This window comes from Toxoplasma gondii, chromosome VIIa (assembly GCF_000006565.2).
Source record: "Toxoplasma gondii ME49 chromosome VIIa, whole genome shotgun sequence".
NCBI lineage: Eukaryota > Apicomplexa > Conoidasida > Eucoccidiorida > Sarcocystidae > Toxoplasma > Toxoplasma gondii.
Genome location: NC_031474.1, coordinates 3,728,707 through 3,743,879, shown reverse-complemented (window position 1 = coordinate 3,743,879; position 15,173 = coordinate 3,728,707). Strand labels below are relative to the sequence as shown.

Genomic DNA, 15,173 nt, shown 5'->3' with positions numbered 1-15,173 from the left:
AGCCAGAAGCGGTTTTTGTTCTGCCAACTTTTGGCATCTGAACCACGCCCCGGGCAGCACCGACGCTCCCGACGCTCTAAAAACTTAGATTAAAATTGAAGCCATCCACCATCTCTGGAGTTTCACTCTCACCTGTGTTGACGTGCATTCGCGTAGGAAAACGAGGAACCTACCAAGGCACTCCCTGACTGAAGGCACTTTGGCAACTTTCGGTTGAGGGTCAGCGCCGTGTTCTCTCTGGCAACCCCCGGCATTGTATAATTGCGAAGCACTTCTTCACCGCGTATCAGTTTAACGACACTCTATTGGAAAAGTTTGTTGAAATCGATAGCTTCCGCAGACCAAAGGGGAGGGAAATACCTCCCACCGGAATGCGGTACGCGGCTGCCGGAAGACAAAAAGAAACCTGCGGTAGGCTGTTAATCGCGTAGAGGCTCTTCAGCTAGGAAGACACACAGGAAGGTTGGACTAAAGCATAATAAGGGGTTCTTGAGAATCGAAGGACCGATCAAATCGTGAGGGGGAAAACCCCGCCACTGATAGTCCGTCCGAAGTCAACCTTCGGGTTTTTTTCCGGTGCGCAGAGCCGGGAAAGTTACTACTAGGCTGTCGACAACTCACCAACGTCCGCGGCTAGCCGACTGAGTGCTGTCTACAAACAACGCCTAATCACCCGTCTTCGGTGCCGGGTGGTTTCGCGACTGCTCGCAGTATGCCTCTGATCCGGCTAGCCTCTCTCAAGTGGGTGACCGAAGCTTCCGTTTTAGCGTCATATGATAAACTTTGCTTGTCTTTTGATGTTTCCCCGGCACACTGCTCGTTTAAGCTCCGCTGTCTTCTGTCGATACTGCCACGTGGATACATTAGCCATTGCACGTTTTCTTCACCCGAAAAATTCGGCGTGTCTCCCGAAACCTAAGTTTTAACCGCTCATTACCGCTAGAAAATGGCAAAACTCCACTCTTTGTCGCGGGCCGCTTCGCTCTTTGTGGTCCTCGCCCTCCTGGCCCTCGCGACCACCTGCGTTTTGAGTTTGAACGTTGACGAAGCAGACGCGGCACTCGACGAAACTGGAGCTCCCAGCTTCACGCAGGAAGACGCCGAGGCTCTTGCTGACAATCTGGACGAAGACGAAAACGACTCAGCTGTGGAGCATGAAGAATTCGACTCAAACGAGGAACGCGAATCCGATTCTGCTGTGAATGAACCCGAGGACGCGTCTTTTATTGAGGTGAGAAAGCTTTAAAATTACCATGTCTAGCGGCACGACAAGAGTCACTTTTAGTGGCGGGACCGCTAGGCAGTGACGACGCAACTTCAGAGATAACTTATCCGACACTCTTTAATGTGTGTCTTCGCCGTACTTTCACTATTTTAAGACGCCGCTGTAGACGAAGCTGTTTCCCGTTTTTTCTTTCTCTAATATGCCCAGTGTCGTGGGGCGTAGGATAAGTAGCGGTAGTCGTTAGCTGATTGGTGTCGCTTAGAGGGACTCTAGCGAGTTTCTCTTACTCTACAGGTGTAGGTGTTCTTCCGGAGAAGCAGAGTTCGTATAGATAATTCGACTGTTTTGAACGGGACAGTTGTACCTCTTAGCAATCCACGCTCGTCAAATTACCATAGCGGTCTCCATCATGGAATGGGTGACTCATTGTATATATAATCCTTGGAATCCTGTTCTATAATGTGTAACTGGCAGTCTAGTTTCAGTTCGCTGACTGGTACTGCAAACATGGTGACTTACGATTCTAAATAGCTCTACGAGCAGAATAAGTCATCACGTCCTCTATCACTAATGTTGAGTGCATTGTAAGTTGGTAGTCTCTATGGACGGTGTTCAAAGCAGTTTCCTCTGAAAATTGTTCCGAAAAAAGCGATTGATTTTTCTTTTTAGGACGGAGACCAAGCTGCGATGGAGGAAGATGATTTCGACTTCGAGGGAATGAATGACGAGCAAGCGCAGGAGCTCGCAAACTCCCTCACCGGCGAGGACCGGGAAGCCTTCCTTGACATGTGGGAGGAGCACAAGGCGAACAGCGCGGGCGAAGATGTGGATGCGGCAGGTGCTTTCGCTGAACTCTAAAGTTGGTTTTGCCGTTGCGGTCTGTCGTGTCTTCTGAAAATTAACTTGCGTCTGTCTGTAAAATGGCTTCGTGGGAGAAAAAACAGGTGAAATTAATTTTTTTTGTTCAAAGAATTGAGGTCCAAGCAGCACCGAAAGAGGACATTTCAATTCCGAATCGCTCCGAGCGTGAGCCGCGTGTTCGCCTTCGCAATTTTCCGTGCGTCCAGAGATCGGATGCTCTTCTTTGGACTCCACGGCACCAGAAACAGTTTGTGCTTAGCACGGCAGCTGATAGGCGAGCGGGCGAATGCTCGTCCTTGACGTCTTCGCTGCGCCCATACTGTACTGAGATAGCGTGCTTGTCCCTCCGACGGAGGGCACACTACGAACATATGTATTTCAGGCCACTGATCGAGTTCGCACTGGTTAAAACGTGAACTCTGCCTCACTTCTCTTCAATGGCTCTCCAACTGCTAAAAGTACATTCGTGCATCAGTGTTCTCACGCGGCTTGGGTACATGCTAGGCCTGAACAGCAGCTTATATCTTACACTTCCTCAGTGCCGATGGAGGCCGTCCGACCCAACTTAACGCGACAGTATTGTGGAACCGACCATAAAACGTTTCTGCAGTACGCAGAAAACTGCTCAATTGGTGTAACTCGTGCTGCCCACCGAAAGCTTAAGGCAGAAAAGAGTTCATGCCGTCCACGGAACAACGCGTTCTCTTCCGGCATGCAACCACATAGCCACTGGGTCATGATGGCCTTTCACCGGAGAAGCGGCACATTCTCAGTTTTTGCACGTTATTGACCTGCACGCTTTTAGAGGCATGAACCTCAGAAGCCGGACCGCTGCCACATGTGGGTCCACTCTCTTCCTGAATTGGCTTCGGTGTCTCTCGTGACGGTTCCGAGCATGTTCAAAGGAACTGCGTTTAGCCTTTGCAGCTCTGGCAACCGGTGAAACTGCATCTCCTGGTAAGAATGGTGAGAACTGTCTGCACCAGCGAGGCTGTCAGAATTCGGCAAACTCATCCGACTACCCTCGGCTTCCTCAGGCGTGATTTCTGTGTCCGCTGCCTGGAGGCTGTCCACGTAGATTTCATCCGCCGGATCTGTTCCGCCTTCAGGTCTGTGCTTTCGTGGGCGACCACACCCGCCTGAAAGACACCACATAGAACACGCGATCGTGCTTTCATGAAATTCTTTCACTGGCACGGACACACAATCAACAGCCTCGCTCGACGGCACAGAAACAGTACAGTCGTGCAGCAAAGATTCAAGGTACCGTGCGAAATGAGGCGGAAGACCACCAACTCCACAGCTGCATTACCAACTTTTGAAGGCTACGCGCCCATGCAATATGCCACACTAATTCTTATATGTGAACTTCTGGCATTCCTTACTCAGATTTGGAACACGCTGGTAAAGTAGAATGTATGTGCCCGGGACAGAACCGTAGATACACTCAGTATTCTCGGAAATACGGTAACATAACAGAACTCGAATCCGGTAAACAAAACACTCCAGATCTAAATCAGTAGTCCAATTCGCAGAGTATACTTCTCACGAAGAATTTCACGTTCGCGGCCCTCCAAAAGTACACAGTGATACGCGAGTACACAGCAACGATGAACTTGACAGCCAAGGCAAATGAAGACTTTCAGAGAAAGCCACTGATCGTTCCTTGTGCCTTTCTTCATGAGTCGCCTGTGGGTTCTAAAACTCTTTACGACGGCTGGAGTTCTGTCAGCTTAGGGTTTCGCTGATACGCCAGACACGAATTCTGCTTACGGGATCCGGTGAGCAGCTCATCAGTTACGCCACTGCAGCTCCACAGGTCCATCACCTGCTCCTGAATGAGAAGGCACCGTTTGAGGAAAACGGCAAAAGTGTTTTGGATCCGATTCACCTTTAGCATTCGTTGTGTTTCTCGATTCACGCACACAAACGGCGAAGCACGGTTTGAAACAAAGCAGCTCGTTGGTCAGCAGGACGACTTCTCAGCGTCACCGAAAAGATTTCCTCTCTACGGTTCTATGCTGCATGTGCGCGGCCTGGTCGGTGAAAACAGTCATCAACACGGAACTTATTGCTTTGTCCTACAGCATGCCTCCACTGCACTCGCTAACATGTCACCGCGTTTTTTCGGAATGGTCTCGCGAACGAACCCGACTCTCTCGCCACGCATCTTATGTTCTCCGATATTCATGCATAGAAAATGAGAGATCAACGCGTTGCTTGTTGGGAAAACGACTGCGGAACCACCCAGATGGATGAGGACAAACACGTCACCGTATCGTCCCAGAAAAGGCTGGAAAGCGCAGCCAACGAAAGGCGGTAGGAGCATTTACACGTTATGCACGATCACATGACTTTTGCCAATTTGAGATCAAAGATGCGCCTCCACTCTCTGTTTCAGGCGTCCTTCCACGGCCCAAACCAACCGCCACGTCCCCAGAAGCAACTGACTCCACGACAACTTTTACACGGACGGACACTGCTTAACTCCTCTCCTGGAGCTGCAACACTCACCGAGATCCGTTTCTGCTCTCTTGCATCGGTGGTGAGTCGCAAGGCCGCCTGGAGGTGCCAGAAAGCTTCGCGCGGCTGTCGCCATGACACACGCAAAAAGAGAACACAAACAGACACGTCAGACTCGCATTCAAGTCGATGTCGATCAGAACAGAGTGCTGTGGCCAAAAGAAAGGTGGCTTGCGGGGATGACTTTAGCGGAAAAGTATAAAGAGAGACATGCTACGCGCTCCGATCGAGGAAAAGCGCACTCAGCATCTTGACGCATTGGCGACTAACCTGCAGGAGTTTGGTGTACACGCAAGCGATAGCGACCTCGACATCGGGCTGCAGGAAACAGGCACGCACAGAAAATTCGTTTCGAGTGGGATCAAGAGAGCTGTCAACGCTCGTTCTCCCCGGCGGAAACGTACTTATATGCTTTAATTTCTTGTTAAATGTGAAAAAACGGATAAGCGCTTCTATCAGTGGCAGTTCACTGATTCGTAAGCCTGACAGTGGGTTTGCGTGCATGCGCCGATGACAGCCACACTATAGGCCCGTGTCTGCAGTCAGCTGCTGAAATAAGAGTGTTTTAGGTTCAGAAGATTCCCTGTATTCTTCCAGTTTCTCGCAAGCTGCGGTCTATTGACAAAGAAGCTCACGTCCAGGGGGGCAAGCTTAGCTGCCCGTTGCAGAAACTGAAGAGCTTCCTGAGAGGAGAGGCAGAAAGTAACGCAACATGCAGGGGTCACTCCTTTTCGGACAAAAATTAGGCGTTTCTGTCCGTCCCCAACAACGCGTCGCCACGACAGATCGGAACTCTCTACACTGAAGCACGGAAACGGAAAAAGAGAGACGTAATCGGGACACACACAGCACGGAAGGAACACGAAAAGCAGGTCTCAAGCCCCATGCCAAAGGCGGCAGTGTTGCCACGCGATTCGCCTTCATAACCGCCCATTTCATCCACTGGTTCTCTCCTTCGTCGATTCGTTTTGATATCGCATGCGTGGTGCACACAAGGGCCATGGCCACCTCGGCTTTCCACTGTCACTATCGTCCACGTTTAAACCCATGCAGTGTCTTACTCCGTATTGCTGGAAAGCAGCCTTGATACATCCAAGCCTGTAAAAGATCTCTCCGTCGCCGGGGAGCAGACGCACAGCCTGTGTCAGCGACGCAGGGCCCAGAGCACAAACAACAAATGAACAGATACTTCGTTTTCATATCGGCCAGGCCAGGAGGCATGTGCAAATCCATAAGGCTTTGGAGACACTGCTAGGCAGAGAGCAGAGAACAAAACACGAGATGTTCGAGAAACGCCTTTTCTGCGTCATAAAAATTCTCCATCTCGGCGCACGGTAAACCCCAGAGATGCCTAGTTGACCCTGCTTGTGCTCAAGACCACCAAGAGTGAAAAGCCTTCCATTTCACGTCTCCAATCGCCCTTTAAATGCGTGGAAGACGCAATTCCCGCTTGGCGTCCAGCCGGACATTTTCCGGGTCCTTATGGAGCCGTTCGAGCCGCCGGCCCTTCCGCGTCCGTCTCCCAGGGCACGAGTTAAGTCCTCTCCGCGTTGAGTAGAATCGAGAAACGCGGACCTCGCAGCACAGCGCATCTCTCCAGTCGTGAGACTGGCGAGGACTGACGGTAGGATTACACTTTCCTCTCGCGTGGTGTCTGCCTCCACCCCCCCTTCTCAGGAAAACTTCAAGCGTTCGTGCCAGCTTTGCTTGCTCACCACAGCTCACTAGACGAGCCACAGCGAGCCCGGTGCCTGTGGATTCTCGGTCAAATACGTTGGAAGCGAACTTCCCAAGCGTCCCTAGAACTCGGATCCGGTAAACAAATCCTTCAGGAACGAAGCCCGTCGTCCAATTCGTAGTTATACACGTTCCAGAAAAAGCTCTGGATTTATCGTTATTCAACTACCTCTGGACTGGCTGCTCCTCACCCGAAGAAGAAGAGAGTAGGCCCGCCGCGCCTGGCCAATGCGGAGAAGCTGTTCAGCGAGTTTCTTCAGAGTCTGAGGGTGCTGCAGTCTCTCGAGGTCTCTCAGAGTGGCCGGGTCTGCAAGGCAGCCAGGCAACGTGGGGAGGCCTTCCTGTTCCACTTGGAGGTTCAAATTTTGCGAGAAACGGTTCCCCCTTCGCGCCTCTGCATTCGCGTGGCGCTGCAGCTCCAGCAGGAGCGACAGCGCATGCAGTGGCAGCGACTTGAGTAGGCCTCGAGAGCGAAAGCCGTGCTCGATGAGCGCCTGCGCCTGAGAAAATTTTTCAATCGAGAAATTTTGAATATTCGTTTGGAAAAAGAGACAAACAAGTCAACTATACCTTTAAAAATACACAACGTCACTAATCATGAACTATTACTGTTTTGGCAACGACGGTCACAGCCTGAGAACGAAGAGACAAACGCAGGCATTCACTGACACGGAAGAAGACACGCAAGCACACACACACACACACAAAAGGACAGGGGGCAGACGACAAACAGAGGCGTTTGAGAGAAGTCTGGGAGGCGCCGCCCGCTGCCCACGCTGCAGCGACGGGACTGCTAGTTGCTCCAGGAAGGCAAACACGAAAGCAGTGGTTTGGCAAAAAACAGTCGAGAACTATCCCTCTGAACCAAAAGTAAATAAAACGCATGCATCCATACACCCAGGTGTAACAGGCGTCTCTCCCACTCCTAAACAACAGGAGTGATGCCATCAAGAATCCGTGCACTCTGCCCAAAGGAACTTCAGGAAGGAGACTGACAGGGGACGCGACTCGCGTGACAGTTGGAAGGCAGGCTCAGGGAAAACATACGAGTTCTCGAAGATTGGCCCGAAACCAAGAGCCCCGCAAAAAAGCAGAGGTTCTACAGCGCCGCCGCCAAACACAGCTGCAATGAGTACAACGGTCTCTCCACGCACCACTGTGAACAGGGCCGACCTGAGAAATGAGCCTACCTCCTCTCGCTGATTCCGCTGTAGTAGCTCGTGTGCGCATAGTGTGTATGCATAAGGGTAGTCATCCGCCAGCTCGACCGCCTGAATGCGAAAAGAAAACAAACGCACCCACATGCGCACAGAGGAAGAGTTCCACCCTTTCACTCTCCCAGAATGCCCTCGTCTCTCCACTCCGGGCTGCAGCGCCTTCGTAAAGTGTCAGCGCGTTTTTTGATCCTTCTCGACCACAGTCCAACCGACTGCGTCTCTTGCGCGGAACGAAACGACAGTGTCTTCACAAATCCCCAGGCACGAGTGACGACCCCTGCTTGGTGAAAGGAAAAGCAGAACAACAAGACACTGTTAACGAATTCGTCTTCCACCCTCCAGGCGAACTCCCTATCGAAAAGAGCAGGTGACATGTCGACATTAAGAGTTGAGCTCCTGGAACTGCAAGAGCATCCCCACGCCAGCGACTCTCAACGCCGTCCACGCGGCAGGCCCGGCCGTCGAGATCCACCCTGTGACTCATTGCGCCCATTTCACGCATATGTCGCGGCTGGTACAGAAGAGCGAACCTAATACGAATTGACTGAGTTGAATTATACAGGGTGAACTATGGATTCGTTTCAACTCCCGCGGCAGAGCACTGGACTGGAGATCCAGGGAGCTGCAAGATATCTGCCCCTACCATTCCATCCAAACACATCTGTGTGTGCCTCGAGCCACTACACCTGTATCCCCGCCTCGCTGCCTACTCCTTTGTGTCTGTCTGTTTCCCTGTCACAATCTACATTACGAATTTATCCGTCGATTTCCCCTCCTGGCTTCCACTCCAAAAAACAGCTTTTCTGGCCTTGTCCTCTCTCTGCTTCCCCTCCGGTTGTCAAATAACTCTGTGTGCGTTGGCCGCTAGTACGCGTGATGAGTGGGATCCATCAATAGGACGCCTGAAACATAAACTGATGTGGAATCACACCAATGTCGCAGGACGTTGAAATTTAGCACTAGTAACTTGGCATGCGCTAGTCGCGATGCGCGACCTTGATATGTGTGTCTCACGCGAAAAAGAGCTTTGAGAGCCTCGTCGGACTTGCGATGGAGAGACAAAAGGTTTCCCACTGCTCCCCAGAGCTGAGAAGTGGTCTGGGCGCGAGGCCGTTGCAGCAGCCAATCGACGAGAGCTGTGGCCGCGCGGCGACGACCAACTTGCCACAGAGCACTGCTGCAGCGACACCCGGCCTCTTCCGGAGGCTCCAAGCTGATCGAAAGGCTGGCCTCTGCAATTTCTTTCTGATGCTCGTCAGCCAAGTCGGGGTTCTCCTTCCCTTCCTCGCGCCTGAGACACTCTTCCTCTTGCTCCAGCAGCTGGTACTGCTGAATGCTGCGCAGCAGGAAGCAGGCTCCGCGCTCGGGCTGACCAGCCTGGAGGTAGCAGCAGCCGATTATCTCTTCTAGAAAGCTGCAGAACGCGGGGGACACGCATGCATGATTTGCAAGGAATCGCCTCTTGAGTTCACAGTGAGGCGCAGGGGCGCTCACGAGCGACTTTGTCGCAGGAATGCACACATGGGAGAAGCGAACCGTCCCGAGAGTGGAGTTCAAGCCTGAATTCGTGTAGTGTTCGTTTTGTTTTTCGAGACGCGTCTGTTATAAGCTGTGTGTAAGACCACCCAGAGCTTCAGTTAGTGGTGAGTCGGAGCGGAGAAAGGGAACACAAAAGCGTTTTGACACGATTCGTCTCCTGGATCCTTCGGTGACAAATGACTGTTGAAAAGAGTAACGGATGCACAGCGGCACAGTGTTAGAACGCGCGAGCCGAAACGGCTTTCAGTCCCGCCTTGTTTTACCTGCTTCCTTCTGGCAACAAGGTCCAGTCTTCAAGGAGCGTCAAAGCGTCTCTGGCCTCGCCTCTCGCCATGCAGAGTTGAACAGCAGCGAGTCGCTGAAGAATCGAGACAAAGAGTTCTCTTCCTTCACTTTGAGCACCTGAGAGCACCGCCCGCTGGTTCGATACTTGCCCAGGAGGACGCGGAAACGCCACGGCAAAGAAGGCGCTGTCTGCGACGGTCCGTGGAGAGAAGAGGAACTGCTGAATGTCTCGAAGGGTCGAAAAAGCAGCAGAGGACGACCCGGCTTGCCCCTTTTCATCGTGGAAGAGAGAGTCCCCCTGGATTGAGTCACAGGGCTCTCGGAGGTGAACAAGGAGAGACAGCAAGTACATCGCCGTTGACTCGGTGAGAACCAGCGGGACCAGGCGCACCCAGCTCTGCAGCATGAATGGCCAGGCCAAGATACTACGGAAGTAACACACAGCGGCACACCTCCGGAGAACGGAGCGCTCCTCGGCAGTCTCCGCAGTAGTGCGAGCGTCTCGCTCATAAATCATCGCCAGAAGGTACCAGCAAAAGCCGACTTCTGTGGCTTCAAATCGAGACCCGTAGACGGTGTTTCCGTTTGCCCAGGCGTCAGACCCTCCGGCGGCGTCGGACGTCTGCTGTCTCGCCTGCACAGGGCCATGTCTGGCGGCTAGCTTTCGCGGCCCTGTCTCCCGCTTGAATTCTAGTTCCAAGCCAGGTGCATCGCGCGACGGTTCGATTTCAGATTCTCTCTGAAAGGCGGCGAGGCGGATCAGAACGTACTCCTCAGCAGTGGGGACCGGGACGGGACTGACGCCTCCCACCACGTGCGGAGGCAACATGAGTGGCTGATGCGGTTGCTGGCGAATCGAAGACAAACGCTCACTGAACAAAGCGTGAATCGCGTCTTGACGGGGTGCCTGGAGGACCACACAACTCCATGCCCAAGCGACTTTCTCCACGAGACGACCGACGTGGCATTCGGCTGCGCCGCTCGGCGACACCTCCTGCGTCGCGCCCTCGAGAGAGGAAGAACTCGTTCTCTTCAACAAGTCTTTACCGGACCATCCGCTGCAGCACGCGGGAGAAATGACCGGAACCGGTTCTCGTGGTGCCGGCGAGCCACTCAAGCGTCTGGACACCTCAAGCGCTCGATGGGTGCAGCCAGATGCACACCGGGCGCGTTTCATTGCGTTCGCCATTTGAGATATTTGAGTCCGAAACAAACCCTCCGACGCAAAGCGTCCACGCTCGTCTCTTGAAAGACCGTTTGATCGATTCTCCATCTCGGTTCCCTCGCGTTTTCCGAGCAAGACAGTTCGTCGGTCCCCATCCACACTTGGAACGGCGACCGAATCAGGCAGGTCCTCGACCTCGTTTCCACTGGCGTGGACGCAGCCTTCTGGAATTTCTCTGGCAAGGCCGGTGCATCGCGCCAGCTGGAGAACGGAGTTTTTCACTTGATGTTGTGGAAGCGCGGCACTCACCTTGATCCTCTGTTCCGTCTGCAGCTGCATCAGAAGAGGAATGTTGTGGTGGATGAAGTCTCGAAACAATCCACACTGCCTAGACATGCCGCATGCGCCGGACAGCTCTGCCGCTGCTGTCAGTAAATCTTCGTACTGCCTCCATCGCAGCGGTACGTCGTCTCCTGTTTCCGGTGGAGTGCCCGATAAAGAGTCAACCCCATGGTCCCGAAGTGGAGCAAAATGAAGGCCGGGAAGGCCGCCTGCGTCCGTCATTTTATGCAACTAAAGCCTTTTATTTTGCCTCCCTGCATGGCACTCAACAACCGGCGAAAAATCCCCTGTAACAACCACACCGCGCCGCTGGCGCAAGAAGATTCAGGTTGGCGTCCTATAGGCACGGGCGTACAAATGTACACACACACGGACGCAGATGTCCGTGTTGGTAGCCGTTTATCGAGGCGCGTGGCATCGTGATCAAGTTTCTCGATGATTGAAGACGGTTCTAGTTTAACTGCGGAATCCGGTTACATCACGGGGAGCTGCTCTGGCGGAAACGAGGCGGCGATCTTGAGCAGACACATGCACAAAAGATAATTCAGCCTAGTTAGGTAGGAGACGTTTTTACTCTGACGCGGTAATACGACGAACGGTTTCGAGGCTGGTTTCCAGCTGGAGCTGCAACTGGCAAGAACCGTTGCGAGCGCGAGAGAGTGTAGTGGCGAACTTTGTGGTTGACTTAAGCCAAGAGAAAACGAGGCACCATTCATTTGGGAAGACTCATCATTCCTCCAACCGTTGCGTTCTCCACACTTCACAGCATCCCCAGCGATCGCAGCGCCGTTCTCTTGAGATGCATGCGTACCATTTGTCTTGGGGTATGGCGACACCCCCCAAGCTGAAGCGTGTCCTGTACAACGCGCACGCATGCAAACTGATTCACCAACATCAGAGAGGGTATTCAAAACTCACGCCTACTTCTGCAAGACCCTGTGGCTTAGTTCGATTCCGGATTTCGAAACTGCTCTTTCGTTGGCTGGGGATCTGCCCTCGACTGCCAGCTTTTCTCAATCATACACCAGGTTTCACGTGACGCACTCACCTGACTCCAGGCGCGGAAGGCACACAAAATGTGGAACTAGCCGTGCTGAAACAGCCCAAAAACTCTGTTCATCACCAGGTGTAAAGCAATGCTCGCTCTTGCTCGGTGTGCTGTCTCCACCAGTACCTTTCACTTATCCTGCCGGCACCGCCGCCGCCTGGAAGCAGCAGCCAGGTTTACTTGCATGTTTTGCGTGTCGCTTCAGCAAAACGACAAAGCAACTCACCCACCGTATGTCACAGCTTTCGAACTCGTTCAAGGCTTTTACCGAGTCAGTGACACGATAGAGCTGCAAATAGGTTCTGTAGATACTTGATGCAGATACTAGAACAGTCTTTTTATATACGGCCGCACCCTATCCTAAATTGTCCGCGCACTCTGAAGTTGCAGCAGTTTCTACTTCGCGTCACTGACTCAGTGCCGAGAAAGTGCTTCGATAACTGTGCAGCTGCTAGCACAAGGCAGTGCGCGTATTGGCTTCTTTCCTCAATCTCACCAACATACTGAGCAGAGCGAGGCAAGCGTAGGAAACCAGTCGCGACGGGACCCTGCTTCTCCGCTTAGCGTTTCGCTAGAAATGGTGGGATTTCATATACGACCGTGGTAAGTGGTAGAGGGAGGCTAGAACAGAACTCTTCATTCTCAGAATGTATGTGCCGCTGGCAAAAGAACGACCTCTGTAGTCTTTGTCTGTATCCAATACACGTCTGTCGTCCGTAAATAAACGCCCCTTTGCATGTGACGAGCTTGTAGGACGCAGACAAAATGATGCAACGCAGCACCTTTTCTGTGTTTGGCTCCAGTAATGCCGGCGTCCTGCAGCAACGTTTGTCAGTAAAACATGTGTGATGCTGTTGCTTGCTCCACGGCTTTTCTGGTTGCTGCTTTCGAACGAATCCAGCTGCATTCGTTGCGTAACTCATCTTATTCAGGGGCACGAACATGATCAAGTTCTGTCCACCGCAGATAAACGTGTAGAGAATGCCGCTTGTTGATGCAGATGGCGGCAGTCACAAAAAGATCAGCGGAGGATTAAACAGATGCTCCACGCATCGCAAGTTACTGCACAGAGTCGTTCTTCAGACTTAGGACTTTGAGTTACAAAAATTGAGAATAATCGTTACCCTTCCTGCGAACCCATCTGTGAGGAACAACTACGTCACGGTTGCCTCCGTGTCCGACGACGGACGTATCAGGCACATGAGCAATGTGATGCAGCCGCCTCCCTACCACAGCCACAGTTCATGAACGTCAGCAAGCCAGCGCAGCGACGGCGAGTGTTGCCACACGTCGACATGTTGTGAGCGCCTGTTTGGATTCTCGGGATTCTTTTTTCATCCAGTGACCCGAAAGCTCATGCGCTGAATGACTTGTGTTGCAGAGTAGGCTCGTCAAACACGCTGAGGCCACGGGTGAGTGGAACCTTGCAGCTTCAGATTCGTGTTTGCATAGCAGACAGAAATGCGGCTTTCTCCAGTTTACTCATCCTCCTCCGGATAGACGTACGGGACATCATTGTAGAGTTTCTGTTGAAAAAACAATACAGCACATCGCGAACGGGATGTCACGTCGGCGTACACGAGTGGTCTAGAGCAATATGTTCAAGTGTACAGTCGCGACATATACGCATGCATGGGTAGTGTGTGTGAAAACGCTGGTGAAAATTCTTGAGGTGGTCTCGTCTCACCGGGTTCCAAGAAGACCCGAATGGTTCATCAGTACGAAGTAGTAACACTGATGTCTAGCGGACAAATCTCCCGGTTGGCAGCTCCGGTCTTCGGTTGTCTTCCCCCGCAAGACGCACCAAAACAATGCAGTTCCTCTCCTTCATTCAACGATGTCTTTGTCCGCTTTGCCTCCACTAACAGTCTGAATTGTGTAGCAGCGATAGAACTTGGTCTCGAGTAATCCTGGAAAATATCAGTAACCTACCCCTTTGTTAATGCGGCGCCACACGGAGTTCCACCATTCGCTCCACATCCACGAGCTGACGAGTCCGACACCCATAACGAACATGCAGTAGCGGCGGTTGTCCTTGAGGCAATATTCGTAAAGCCTGGGAGACGGCACCGAGGAAAAACAAGAAGACGGATATCCCTCGCTGCTCTCAAGACCACAAATGAATGCGATCAAGCACTAATGCAAGCGCGGCATGCGCTCAGCACTGCACAAATGTAATGGTCGGCACAAAGTGTAGATGATGAAAAGAACGCAACGTGTTACGTAGGGTATTCCTTATATGTGTGAACACACACATCTGGTATTAATATCAACGGTTTAACGAAAATTCCTTCACCAATGCGTTTTCTGTGGCAAATTAAACGATCACGAAGCGCGGTGGAAAGGCGGTGGACCCCTGCCACCGGTGATTTTCTAATCCCTGCTGGCGGGGTGACACTTAGAACAAAAGACCTCAGTAACGTCACTCCACCGCTCCTCTGAGTGATTCGAGCATAAACGATGTGCAGCGCCTCTGACTGCGACGCCGAACACAATCTAGAACATGGCTCAAAAGCGGATGTGCTTGGCGTCGGAAGCGGCACCCGGTTAAATCGCACAGCTCGAAAAGCGGGTAACGAACCACATCAGGGAACAAATGCGCGTTAGGAGCACACAGGAACACATGGACACGCCATTACAGTACCCTGAACTCACTTGGTTGCATTCAAGAGCTTGAAAAATGGGGCGAACATGTCTTTGTCTTTTCTGCTAACACGCAGGCTCTTCCAGATCCACTCTGGGTAGTCGTCGCGCCAGGGGTTACCAAACCGAATGCCGGGCAAGCTCTTCGCCACCTTCGAGCCCGCAGCCGAGCTTTCCGAGGCAAGAAAGACCCGGGAGGTCCGAAGAAAAACTCCAGAGAAATGCATGTTGACGACAAAAAGCTGGAGACGACTTCTCGGGAAACTTCCCCCCGTTCGGGTGGTGTGGAGCCGCGGTATACTGACGTGGCTGCAGATGATCCTCTGGAGGAATCCGGATTTACATGAGGGAAACCATAAAGCGGTGAAACCGCCGTAGATCCAGAACGCCGCGGACTAAAAGTGTTTCCAGGCTTCTCGCCAGAAATGCTGAACTGCCTCACCGACACGAAGAGACAGATGTCGGTAGCTGAGAAGAATGCGCAGAAAAGGAAAGTATGCGGTGACACGCTTGCAAGCCACAAAGTGGAAAACCGGAGCGAATGTATGACACTGTTGTGTATATCCGCCAGGAAACAATGGGAAAATC

At 52.4% G+C, this 15,173-nt stretch overlaps 3 protein-coding genes across 3 annotated transcripts; 1 reads left to right on the top strand and 2 right to left on the bottom strand.

The window, feature by feature from the left end:
• The first annotated feature begins 47 nt into the window (after positions 1–47).
• TGME49_201860 (hypothetical protein) lies at positions 48–2,730 on the top strand. Its single transcript, XM_002367441.2, has 2 exons — positions 48–1,231; positions 1,895–2,730. The coding sequence occupies exons 1-2, from the start codon at positions 947–949 to the stop codon at positions 2,081–2,083; spliced, it is 474 nt and encodes a 157-aa protein (XP_002367482.1). The 5' UTR covers positions 48–946; the 3' UTR covers positions 2,084–2,730.
• A 7-nt stretch (positions 2,731–2,737) lies between these two features.
• Positions 2,738–11,599, bottom strand: TGME49_201870 (tetratricopeptide repeat-containing protein). Its single transcript, XM_002367442.2, has 10 exons — positions 9,366–11,599; positions 8,578–8,977; positions 7,537–7,617; positions 6,538–6,846; positions 5,671–5,748; positions 5,245–5,292; positions 4,880–4,927; positions 4,601–4,675; positions 3,860–3,920; positions 2,738–3,225 (listed from the first exon to the last, which is right to left on the bottom strand). Exons 1-10 carry the CDS (start codon positions 11,114–11,116, stop codon positions 2,903–2,905), a joined length of 3,174 nt encoding a protein of 1,057 aa, XP_002367483.1. The 5' UTR covers positions 11,117–11,599; the 3' UTR covers positions 2,738–2,902.
• A 1,070-nt stretch (positions 11,600–12,669) lies between these two features.
• On the bottom strand, positions 12,670–15,173 carry TGME49_201880 (hypothetical protein). Its single transcript, XM_002367443.2, has 3 exons — positions 14,598–15,173; positions 13,875–13,998; positions 12,670–13,468 (listed from the first exon to the last, which is right to left on the bottom strand). Exons 1-3 carry the CDS (start codon positions 14,810–14,812, stop codon positions 13,421–13,423), a joined length of 387 nt encoding a protein of 128 aa, XP_002367484.1. The 5' UTR covers positions 14,813–15,173; the 3' UTR covers positions 12,670–13,420.